The sequence below is a fragment of the Sceloporus undulatus genome, chromosome 1, assembly GCF_019175285.1.
Source record: "Sceloporus undulatus isolate JIND9_A2432 ecotype Alabama chromosome 1, SceUnd_v1.1, whole genome shotgun sequence".
In the NCBI taxonomy this organism is placed as follows: domain Eukaryota; kingdom Metazoa; phylum Chordata; class Lepidosauria; order Squamata; family Phrynosomatidae; genus Sceloporus; species Sceloporus undulatus.
The window spans coordinates 311,880,827-311,894,096 of record NC_056522.1 but is presented as its reverse complement, the minus strand read 5'-3'; the positions used below and the strand labels follow the sequence as shown (position 1 = coordinate 311,894,096).

General features: G+C 36.4%; 2 protein-coding genes across 19 annotated transcripts in view; both read right to left on the bottom strand.

Moving 5' to 3' along the window:
• GPHN (gephyrin) overlaps positions 1 to 13,270 on the bottom strand; it is a 671,572-nt gene that overhangs the window by 91,644 nt on the left and 566,658 nt on the right. The window lies entirely within an intron of this gene.
• The window catches only part of PALS1 (protein associated with LIN7 1, MAGUK family member), an 81,406-nt gene that overhangs the window by 34,710 nt on the left and 33,426 nt on the right, over positions 1 to 13,270 (bottom strand). Inside the window, 1 exon segment of the mRNA XM_042462743.1 lies at positions 11,504 to 12,016. Coding sequence (XP_042318677.1) covers positions 11,504 to 11,906 — 403 coding nt within the window. The 5' untranslated portion in view covers positions 11,907 to 12,016.

Below are 13,270 nucleotides of genomic sequence, written 5' to 3'. Positions count from 1 at the left end.
CGGAGTTGAAGACCATCCTGTTCAGAGAAGCGTTCCCAGGCATTGCATAATTGTCACTTGCTATTTGATGTTCTTTTGTTGCCTGTTTTATTGAATCATTCCTGCATTGCTGTGTATTTTATATGTATTATCCTACTAGAGGCAGGCTAACTCCAACAGGCCTCCCTGGAAGAAGTTTACCATCCATTAAGAAGCCAAGCCCTCCCTCCAGTCCATCTCCCCTGATCCAGGCCTCGGAGGTAGAAGAACTGCTGACCCTCATCCCCTTCCCCACCATAACTCCCTTCTCCTTTTGTGTGTGTCTTTTTAGATTGTAAGCCTGAGGGCAGGAAACCGTCCAATTAAAAAGATTGTATGTACAGCGCTGTGTAAATTTACAGCGCTTTATAAATAAAGGTTAATAATAATAATAATAATAATGATAATAATAATAATAATTAATTACTTCGACATGTAATGGCTAGTACGTTTTTTTGTTATGGGGAAGATTCCATTCTTCCACTCATCTGTTATGTCACCTGAGCCCCAAAATCCAGTACAAAGAAAATGTAACACAAGACATATGAAGAATATTTGTTAATATTTCCATACTTGATGAAAAAAAAGATGCCCAGTCACTTAAGATACCAGAGCAAAGATAATGAATAGAACTGGTAGAATTAATTCTAGAAAATCTGCACAGAAGGACATTTTTTTCTACCCAGAAACACATTGAGCAAAGACAAGTATTTTCTATGCAAAAGTAGTATTTTTGTATGGGAATCAGCATCCTTAGCACAAAATACTCTCTCATATGCAAAAACGTTGTTTAGCAGAGAATATATTCTACTCCAAACACATTTTAATACAGAAAACCTGCACTTATATCTGTACAAGTAGGTTTTCACACACAACATTGACACAAATTGCACTAATAACAACCACTAGAGAAGTGAGGAGAAAAATCACCGAAATTGTTTATTCTTGGAAGTAGGAACATAATAAGCAAAAGCCTGGCATTGTAGTCCAACAAGTTGGTCAGATAACTTTACATGCTGTTGTGTGCAAGCAGCCTAATACTGTGTGGTTGGATATGAATACTGTGTATTAATTCCCACTGATATCAGGACAGGGTGGTCCTACAGATATTGCTGGATTTCAACTCCTTTGAGGCCCTACCAATATAGCAAATACTCAAGCATGCAAGAACCTGTAATTTAGCAACAGGTTCCCCTATTCAAGCATGACAGAACCTGTAATTCAGCAACAGGTTCCTTGGAGGCCCACAAGTTCCCTAGTCTTGTGTTAAAGGAACAGAAAAGGATGCCTCAGCTCATTTAAAAGCCACACACACATATAAGTCCAAAGCAAGTAGCTATTCCTGAAGTAATTAGGTTGTCACACTGTTATGCTGGGGCACCAAAGATGTGGTCACCAGCACAAATCTAATGTAGATCATTCAATGTACTTGTCAAGGGTCATTCAATGCATGCAAATCTTAGCTTGTTTGAGGGGTAAACCAATAGTCATCCCAGAATACATCTAATCACCTTCTGAAGTAGCATGTCTTTCCTCTAGGAAGTCCAATACCATGCAAGAATAATGTCTCCATGAATAACTAATTGCATTCATGAAATTATTCTCAACATAAAGGATACTTATCACCAGGGTATCTCTATTCCATATTCAGATTACACAAAAGAAGAAAAATTAAGCATTGCATCAGCACTACTGAGGTAAAGTCAAGACTTGTCTGCTGGCTAAATATCCACAGAATTTTCTTAGGAAGGATAAAAGGAAGAAGAGCAACCAGAGAAAGATGTAGCACAGCACATCATCAATACTGAAACATAAAAAGAAAAGATAACAGAAGATAAACTCTTGAAATCATAGTTTCCCACGAGAGCATAAATGATGTTTATCTCACTTCATTACCCTCCAAAAGTATGAAGTCTGTGATGTCAAATGATTTTGTTATCAACCCTCAGAGGAGTTTTAAACTAAGTAATATTTAAAATTAAGTGGGAGATCATAGCTACTGTTATTTTATCTAAAACAGTGAAACTCAAGAGCAAAAAAGGTGACAAATTCTATACTTGGGGAGTACGTGCTATTATCATCTTTAATTAATACTTCAGTAACATTTCTTCAGGCACATGTGAGGGCTAGACTACCTCTAGCTTACTTAACAATTTACTTCTCTATACTATCATCAAACAATAAAGCACATGAACCATCATTCTTATCCTACTGTATATTCTCTCTCTCATTCCCTCTCCTGCAGAAGTAGCAAAAGGAATACAGACCACAGTTCTTGTAAGTGACAAGATTCCACTTTAGGTACAGCAGGGTAAGTCACAGTTTGCACTGCTACAACTTAAGGTTTCAGAAGAGTGGGCTGTCAGATGTTAGCAATGCACTCCTATGTCTGTCCACTCAGAAGGAAGCACCACTGAATTCAATGGGATGTGATCCCACATAAGCATATATTATTTTACAAACCAAAGGATGTAGTTCACCAGCCTTCAAGAAAACACTTATAGAGATTTAAGAAAGAATATCACTGTTGAAACGATATAACAGCAAAGTATTTCTGCAGAATGAGTATAGGAAAGAGGGATATTTTCAATTTTACTTCATAAACAGTCACATATGAAAACAGCATTCCAGGTTTAATAATCAATTTGACATTTATGCCTTAATGTAAGAAACTCCCATGTTTCTGACTTAATGCATTAATCAGGGTCACAAATTAATGCTTAATTTCCATCCTCACAACTCTCCCCAGTCAAACAGAAACAGGCTGAAATTCAAAGCACCATATTATGATATTCTGCATATGCACGTGAGCTTTTTATAAAGCTCCTCTCTTGTGGAGGCAGTGCACACAAGTTAGAAGTCTCTGGAACAACACCCCATGAAGTGGAAGGGGCTACAGCCAGAAGTAAAGTACTTTCTATCCTATGCCTGTTTAGAAATGCACACACATCTGTGTCCTGGCCAATATGCTGCAGACTGTTCATAATAAAGCAAGGTTTCTTCTCATTAATACAGATCTGTTAAATGTCCTACCTGATATTCCTTTTATTTTCTGTTATATGTTAGACTGAACCTTTTTTCTCTGGCATCAGCATCAAGAGGAATGTATTCAGTGTGTGTATCATTCCAAAGAATAACAGAGAATAAAAAAGATGTGCAACTGTAGGGGTGGATACTTTTTTAACATCAGAGGAAAGTAGAGAAGAAGGAGGGAAAGGAAATTGCTCCTGGGTCACATTAAATAAATGCTGTATGAGGCATCTTTGAAGAAATGAACAGCCAATAATATGTATTCTACCAGATGAAATACATCTGCGTTTTGGAATAACATGGTCTATTAACAAATCAACGACTTGCTCTTCCTGGGACCTGCATCACACAACTTGCATATAACAAACATTGCATGAAGATGTGTTCAATAAAAGAAGTGTGTGTGTGTTGGGGGGGGGGGGAGCTTGAATTCCTTGCTTATTCCTTACAACACAAAATTCAAGTTGTAACTTATTTATATGTTGAAAATAAATTAAAGAAACAAATAAAAACAGGAGCACTCTGTATAAACCAGCACTGCTTAGAATGCAGATTAATTTTACTGGCCACTGAACAACATGGGTTATTCAAGATCTGAGGATACATATTTGTATAATAAATTTCTCAAAGAGCATCACATTCATAAATCGTATTTGCAATCATGTACAGTACTGCTCCTTTCCAAACAACTAAAAATAAAAATAGTATTGCTGCTCGCTACACCCACACATCTTAACAGAGTTTGACAGCTTTCAAGGCAAGCTAGAATTTTGGTTTGAAGTTCAGCTAAACTGTCAAATTCAGAAGTACCCAGAAAGCAGGAAAACAGGGCATGGTTACACAGAATGCAAGCTTTCAGAAATAAACTACAATTCAGCTCTTTAGTGTTCATTTCTTCTACTTGTTTGTAAGTTAAATATTTAATTGGTCAGAAAGTTGAGCTCTAGATTACATTTAATTTAAAAAATGCTACACATAATGTACAGTACTTTCCCTATGAGTTCCCAAATAATGGATTATCATGAATTGATGTTTATCTTTTGGTTTATTATGTAAAGCATCCCAGCCTTAACACAGGAAGAATGCAACAGCACATGGAAATGCAAACTCCTTTCAATGAACCAGAAACATGTTGACATTGAGATTGAAAAAAGCTAAGTATAAACATTTAAACAATTAGTAGCTAGGATATCAATGTATTATTTTGAATCACTTGACTGTCAGTGTTTAAGAACATCTATAACAAAGCTTTTTGCTGCCCTAAAACATAGGTAAAGAAAATCAGAAGGCAGAGTTTTCTAGATTTTAATTCTACACAAAACATCGGCTTCTGTCTTAACTCTACAACATTTTTTCAGAGACACCATCTCCCAATTTACATAAACCTAGGCAATGGGTATAACAATCTCTACCAGAAATTTTCTTGATACACTCTAAAACTGCACTCCGGTACATACTTATCTGGGAGTGTGCCCCATTGAACACAATGAAACTGATTTCTGAGTAAACACTCACAGAATTGGATCTGTAACTAAATCTTTTAGCTAGAAGATACACTTCCATTTTGCTGATGTTGCTCAATGCCAGAAATGTTACAGAAGAATGCTTTTGATCTCATGCATATTACTACACCTAATTGTATTAAGACCAGGCAATCTGTGCAATGTCAACAAAGCACAATGAGGTTATCTGTAAAAACACTTTAGCTTATTACAGTCAGCCTTTCTTATACACAGATTTCTTATACATGGATTCAAGTGTCCACAGTTTGAAAATGTTGAAAAAAAAGTATAAATTTCAAATATCAAACCTTGATTTTCCATTTTTATAAGGGACACCATTTTGCTATGTCATTATATTTAATGGGACTTGAGCATCCATGGATTTTGTTATCCACGGGGGATCTTGGAACCAAACCCCAGCGTATAACAAGGGTCCACTGTAGTTATATCAGCTGTTATAGATTCATGATCACTAGTGATACTATGTAAGTAATATTATCTTTATTTAAACCCTACCTTTTCCTCCAAACAAGGACTCAATATATGAGGTATATCACATGCATTGCACAGACTCTGCTGCTGACCTATACTGATATGGTCACCAGGATCTACAGTTTATACATAATAAGGTGTGCCTTTTTAGAGTATCCAGGGCTTCATCTTGCTTTAAAGCAAGCTAAAATTATTCTGTCACTTCAGTACCTGCTGCAAGATACCGATGGGATTGATATAGAGGACTAAAAAAGGGCTGCTTTTGTAAGCAGGTATATACAAACACAAACTAAAACAACATAAACCAACAGAACACAATCCCATAACTCCCCACATCCCCATATTTAAAACATGGATCTTTTATGTACTTCTTCAACAGTAGTCAAAGCGTTTACTCCTTTACATTTACAAGAGTGGACAGCTATTTCAAACTCAAAAGTTACTTTTATTGTCTTCCCTCATTTCTTTTTAAAGAACTCAATAAATAGATCTCCATCTTTCAGAAATTTTTCTGGTGCTTTTCTCTAATCATAATGGATAGTTTTTCCATTTTTGCCATTCTTCTTTAGATGGTGTTTCTGAGCATTTCCGTTTGCTAGCATATAACACTTGGGCCACCAATATCATAGAACGCATGGTGTTATAATTAAGGACTCCAATCTGATCATTTGACATTCCTAGTAAGAATAACTCTGAATTTAGATCTATATTCATTTTAAATGTTTTGCATTTGCTTCCAGAACTTCTTAGCTTTATCACAAGTCCACCATAAGTGGTAGAAGGATCCAATATGTCTCCAACATTTCCAGCATAGATTTTTTTGCTCCTTTAAACATTTCGGCAATTTAAACTGGGAACAGATATCATCTACTCATCATTTTTAGGAAATTTTCCATAAGAGCATAACATACCCTGAAATCTCACCTTCCACATTCTTTCTCATCTGTCTATCTCGATGTTATAGCTAATATTCTGTGCCCATTTAATCATGCAATTTTTAATTTGTTCATCTGTCTGTTCCAATTTCAATGCATTTTGTAAATTTTCATCATCTGCACAAAGTTTTTATTCTACTTCCAATCTCATTAGTTTGCTACCTGGACATTTTTGATCTACATGAAATCTTTCTAATAATTGTCTATGTCTATACCATTGCATCTCATGGCCTTCTGAAGCTAATTCATTTTGTATCTTGAATCTGTATTCTCGTTTCTCTAATTCTAATAATTCATAGCAGTTCAACCACTCTTCTGCTGTTTTCTTGTCAATTCTATAAAATGCTTCCTGGATTGATATCCATTGTGGGGTTTCAGGGCACAGTAATGATTTAAATCTGTTCTAGATTCTCAAAATTTCTCTTTTGAATACGTGTTTTATGAACTCAGCATGTGCTTTGACTTTATTATACGACATGTAGGCATACCAGATGAATCTCAAGTCAAGGCCTTCCAACTGCAGTAGTCCTTCATTTCTTAATGTTATCCACCCTTTAATCCAAACAAGTGAAAAAGCAGAGTAATATAACTGAAACTCTGGAATTTCAAATCCACCTCTCGTCTTATCGTATTGCAGCAATTTTAATTTTAATTCATGGTTTCTTGCCCTGCCATCTAAACCTAGGAAGATCTTTCTGCCAGTTTTTATATGGGGTATCATTACAGAGTATCATTACATATGATGGCTAATAGAGCACATGAGAGAATTCCAAAAGAAAATCAGCATGTGCTTTATAGACTATAGCAAAGCCTTCGACTGCATAGATTATGAAAGGCTATGGAGCGCCCTTAAAAACATAGGAGTGCCAACACATCTGATAGTCCTGATGAGGAATCTGTACTCAGGACAAGAGGCTACAATCAGAACAGAATATGGAGAAACAGAATGGTTCCCAACTGGCAAAGAGGGCAGACAAGGCTGCATCTTATCACCCTACTTATTCCAGCTACATGCAGAACATATTGTAAGAAAAACAGGCTTGGACACAGAAGAAGGAGGAGTGAAAATAGGAGAAAGAATATCAACAATCCGAGATATGCTGATGACACCATAATATCAGCAGAAAACCTCACAGACCTCAAACAACTACTAAGGAAGATGAAAGAAAAAATTGCAAAGGCAGGCTTACTGTTGAAAATAAAGAAAACAAAAATAATGACCACAGTCAGCTTACACAAATTCAAACTAGACGATGGGGAAACATAAATAGTAAAAGAGTTCTCACATCTGGGATCAAACATTGATAAGAATAGGGACTGCAGCCAGAAAATCAGGAGAAGATTAAGAATGGGGAGGGCATCTATGAAAGATCCTAAAATGTAAAGATACACAACTCAACACAAAAGTTAGAATCATACAAGCTATTGTATTCCCTATTACCATGTATGGATGTGAGAGCTGGACAGTTAAAAAAAATAATTCATTTGAGTTGTGGTGCTGGAAAAGAGTGTTGTGGATTCCATGGACAGCCAAGAAGACAAACAAATGGGTCTAGAGCAGGCCAAGCTAGAACTCTCCCTGGAAGCCAAGATGACAAAACTTAGGCTGCCATTCTTCAGACACATCGTGAGAAGGAATGAACTGTTGGAAAAAAAAACCAACAATGCTAGGAAAGGTGGAAGGAAGTAGAAAGAGGGATGTCACATGTTAGATGGATGGACTCTATTAAAGAGACCACAAATATGAGTTGGCAGGAGCTGGGCAGAGCAGTGGAGGACAGGGGGTCCTGGAGATGTCTCATCAGCAGGGTCGCCATCAACAAGATCAACACGAAGGCATTTAACAACAACAAACAAACATTACAGATAATTGGAATTGTTTGCAAGAGGAATAACAATCTGGGCAGAATATTCATTTTGGAGCTGAGATTCTCTCTAACACAGAGAGTCTCAACTTAGACCATCTCTGGAGTTCTTGTTTTCATTCGTTCTGCCTAAAAAATTCTATTAAATCCATGGGGTTGCCATAAGTAGATAGGTGACTTGAAGGCACATACACAACACTGATGTCAAGGCTTGACCGTTAAGCTTTCTCTGAAGGCGATGTTTGCCTCCACTGATGCTGGGAACCTTCACTGGTGCTAAATATCTGGCCCTAAATCAAAGGAATTCTAGTATTCTGGGGCTATTCCTATTGCACTAGCCAGAGATCTCGTTTCCAACACTGATACTGGGACTGTCTATGAACAGGATGAAAAGTAGCCTAAAAATTGCTGCAGCAATATTTTTAGGGTGGCTTTATCCTGTGCCAACCATCTGGCATCAAAAAGGATCACAGATGCAACAAGAGCTGCAGTGGAAGGTACCCCAAATCAATCCTAAACTGGAAACCCTGCTCAGATGGCTTCTTCAAACCTTTGTACAGTAAAGAACCATTTCTTCTCCGCTGCCAATAAAGTACCATCTGGCAGAGTTTTTCTTGTTAGCGAAAGGGATCTCCTCAAAGATTAAGCCATGCTATACCTGCTGTGATGGCTTTCACATATATTAATCCTCCCTGCATGACATTTTAATTCACAAGAACAGAACAGTCATGAGTGAAATCTGAAAGGATTAAAACTTGGTAGCATTTTTCACTTGGGACTCTATGAAATGTGAGCCTTCTGTGAACAAATTAATCATAAACAGATTGCAGAAAAAAAGTGATGGAAAGAATAATGAAAGGTTTACTGAATTTGAACACAACAGATCTAGTTGCTTGCCTGAGAAAATAAAGTGAACCAATGCCATTTTAAGGTAATATTTTTCCTCACTAGCCATCACAGTTAGAGATTTAGTTTACTTGCTAAAACACATTTATGAAGATAAAATGCCATCAAACTCCTTTAAACATTGGAAGTGGTTGTAATAAAGCAGGGATGGGAATAATGTAGAGCTCCTGATGGTGTTGGACAACAGTCCCCAGAATTCATCTCTAGTAATTATACTGGCTGGGGCAGATGGGAGTTGCAGTCCAGAGTCACTAAAAGTTCACTTTTACACTCTGGCAATTCTGAAAACTAATTTTGTTACCAGAGGCTCAGGTGGTATCTGTGGCACACAGAATTTTACTACTTCCAACTGGTGAACCAACTGCAGTCCCTCCTGGATAGAGATTTCCTAGCAAGTTATACGCTAGCAAATTCCAGATTAAAATTCTGTAATGCATACTGTAAAGAATAACAGTGAGGCTGTGTTTGAAGACTGCCTGACATCTAGAGTTAGTCCTAAATACAGTTATTAAGAGGCTAAGTGTGGTTGATTACGGGTAATACTTCACCAATATTTGAACAATTCCAAAATTGAACAATATTTGACTGGTTCACGGCCGACTTTTGAGCCCAATGTGAATTGAAACACAGGTATCTGAAAGATTACATACTCCCCCACAATCTTCTGGTGTACTAAGATGACCTTTAAAATTGTTCTTCCCACTGCCACCATGAACTACTGTGAGCTAGGTGGCTGCCAGTAAGAGAGACTTTTTTTTTTACTGTGGTGACCCAACTTTTTTAAAAATATAATTTTATTTCCATTTCATTTAAAAAGAAAAAGATAAGAACACACATTTTCACGTGCATTTCCATATATACAGACCTAATTACATACATACCTATCTTCCTTGTATCTATCTTCTCCGCCTTTCTATTGCAATCAATCTTCCCATTTATTACTTCCTAAGTCTTCCATTTTCCAAATATCTTTCTTAGTTTTCATATATCAAATATTCTTATGTTTACTCTTCACTTTTGTCTTATCCTGCTACTTGCCCTTAAAGTAACTTACCTCTCTGTTTCTTCTTTCATCAAATCACATCAAAAAATACAAACAAATAAGACATTTAACTAAACGTTAGCAAACTTTGCATTTAACCCAACAATTTTACCAAATCTATCTCTATTCCCATTGTTGCTTTTGAATTGAGCACAGACACATTGTGGGAGCTGATGAGCAGATATATTATATTTTGAAAGGTTGCAGGCCACTGAGGAAGACTGTTGTCGAAACGCATCTGGCCTTGAGTGTTTAATATCATTTTATGATTATATTTTTTACATTTGCAAAACTTTTAGTGGGGTATTGTTACCCTTTTAGAAATTTTATTGGCTTTCCTGTTCCAGGGTCGATCACTTTAACCTTGAGTTTGGATATTTTATATATTTATTCTTTGCAATTGCTCATTTTTCAGTGGGGTATTTATACCTTTTTAGAAATTTTACTGCCTACTTTACCCCAGGGTTTATTTAACCCCTTATTTCTTTACAGAAGTGTTTATTGGTAACTGCAAGAGGGTTACATTTTACATACATAAATTTTCTTTGGCAGAACCCTTTAGTTTGGTTGCTTTGCTACGGTTCAAAACACACTGCAGAAATAATCCAGTTTGAGACCACTGTAACTGCTCTGGCCGAATACTAGGGAATTCTGGGAACTGTAGTTTTGTGAGACATTTAGCCTTCTCTGACAGATAGCTGTGGCGCCATAATAAACTACAATTCCTAGGATTCCCTAGCACTGAGCCAGGGCAGCTAAACCAGTTTGAAATTGGATTATTTCTGCAGTGAGTTTTGGACCTATATCACTTCGATTTTTCTTCATATATGCAAGAACTTTCCCCCATTCTTCCAATGACTCCTGACTTGCGTTTTTTCCTCAGTTTCATAGATAACAAATAATTTTCCATCATACCATACAGATTGATTAACCACTCATCTACATATGGTATCTTGTTTAGTTTCCAATATAGAACATATATCATTCTTGCAGCAGTTCACATATAAAAAATAATTTTATCATAGTTTTTCTCTGTCCTGTTATCCAATAAATTAAGTAAGACTTCTGGTTTGAACTTCTAATATTTCTTTTATTTTAAATTGAATTTGTTTCCAGTATTTTTTAGCTCTGCCACAAGAGCATGTGGTGACCCAGCTTAGCAATGTTCTCTCCAGAGTCTCAGCTTATTCTCCTCAAGAAACTCCAAACAAATAAATGCCTTTTTGTTTACACAAACTATACTCTTGTGTGACACTGTTTTATTCTGCCACAGTATCTTTTGTTTTAAACATGTATTGTTTTATCTATTCTGATGTTTTTAATTTACTATTTTAGTGTAACTAGAATTATTAGTTGATCTAGAAATATTTACAGTGTTTAAAAAAATGTTAGATTTCCCACATGATCAAATCTATATGCACAGATATCAGTATGTAGCACTGATGACCAGATATTACTATGTCCAGAAGCTCCCACATCAGTGGCTACTATAGAAAAATAGTTAAGACAGCTGTTGATTGTCTCAGTGAAAATGGAAACCAAACAGCCTTTATCATTATGATAATTCATGTTGTTTTGAACCATCAGTGACTATTAAATATATTATCAGACTAATAACAAGAATATGCATGGTGTTCATGTTGAAAAGACTTTAAGAATCCTAAATTAATATATTCCTCTGTAAGTTTCACTTCACTCAAAAGACATACATACCTAGGATTTTCACAGCACAATGTGGGCTCTCCAAAATAACATTTTCACCTGTATCAAATATCGGATTGTCTATTCCACTTTTGGGAGGAATTTGAGCTAACTTCTTCAGACGCATTGAAGAATTAAGGTCCAGTTCCTGTTTTTTTCCTTCTTCTTCCCTTCTTCTCCTCAGGTCCTCTTGCTGTTGTCGAATCCGCTCAAGTTGAGCACTTCGTCGCAGTGGCATCATCCTGGTGCCCAGATCACTAGGGCAATCAACAGCCATTTCTCTATGCTTCTGAGATTCCTCAAGTGGTACCAGATCCACATTTTTTGTTTCATTATCTGAATCTTCTGTTACATGTCCATTCATATGAGAGGTTGTCATTGTTGTATGTAATAAGCTGTACCACTTCTCAGACATAAATATTAGAAAGCCTGTTTTCTTGATAGTACCGCTTAAGATCCATTATAATGTCAAGCAATTCTTCTTTTTACTAAACCAAGATGAAGAGACATATCCAGCAAGAAAGTCTGAAAATAAATATATACACAAGAAACAGAGTTAGAGTAAAAAAAAATAATTCATGTACACTACAGCATAATCGGTTTCTATCAATAAATTTAGCAGGAATATTTAACAACAGAGAAGCCCATATTTTACTTCTGTGGTAAAAAGCTAGTTGCAATCTAGTGGGACAAACTAAACTAAGTACTGATTCATAGTTCAATAGAAATACAGTCATCCCTCCCAACTCACGAATCTGGGATCTGTGACCTTGAATACTCACGGAGGAGTATCCAATGTTTCCAATGGGGTGTGCCCCTATGGTTGTGCCCTGCGCATGCCCATGGACATGCGCCCCATTCAACTCTATGGGCTTGGATAGGCATGAGCCTCCAGTTTTTTTGGAGGGGGGTCCGTGAAAACGGAGGGCCAACTGTAATTATACTGTTAGAGGAAAGTGAGCAGTTAGTCTTAAGTTCCTCTGTGAAATCCGTGCAAACTTAGAAATGCCCAGGGCTGCATATGCAATGGATTAGCATATATGTAGACACACACAATGCACTCATAATTGGATTAGGCTTACAGAAGACGATTGAATAACTAGCAATTATTTTTAAAGATTTATTTTACAGAACAGTTAGTTGCCGTTATTTCATTGCACAGATTTCCCTATCAGTTAAAGTCCTTGCTCAAAGAACCTTTGACAAACACCTTGTTTTTCTCTAGTTCTTTAATGTTTGTAGCCTTTCCAGAAATATCCTAGTGGGTCCCAGAACTACTTCTCTCTTGTGGACTTGACAGTCCTTTGTCGCACTTCTACTTATTGTAAGTTCCTGCTATCTCTCTCCTAATGTCTCAGCTATTCTACAACAGCAAAACAGCTCAGTTTTAAAAGCATTTTTCTTTTGTTTTGTTATGACTATCAAAAGGTTTTGAAAATTATGGTTCACCGCTGAGTTCAAACTGAAAGGATTCTTTCCTATACATTCCATATTAAGAGATTTCTCATTTTAAAAACATTAAAGCACTCTTTAGAACTAACAACAATTAGCAGGCTTCAGTTTATAATGCAGGATGTGCATTTTTTAAACCAACTTTATTGCCTAGCATGCTTGTCTATTCAATTATTTCTTTAACACACTAGGACCCTAAAAGCTGATTTGACCATGATGACTACTTCATTCTTTTAAATTTAACAAAACAAGTTTCTGTTTACAATAGTTAATTACCTTTAACTCCCAACTACTTAAATGTCATAAAAGAATCTGAAGGAGTTTTAA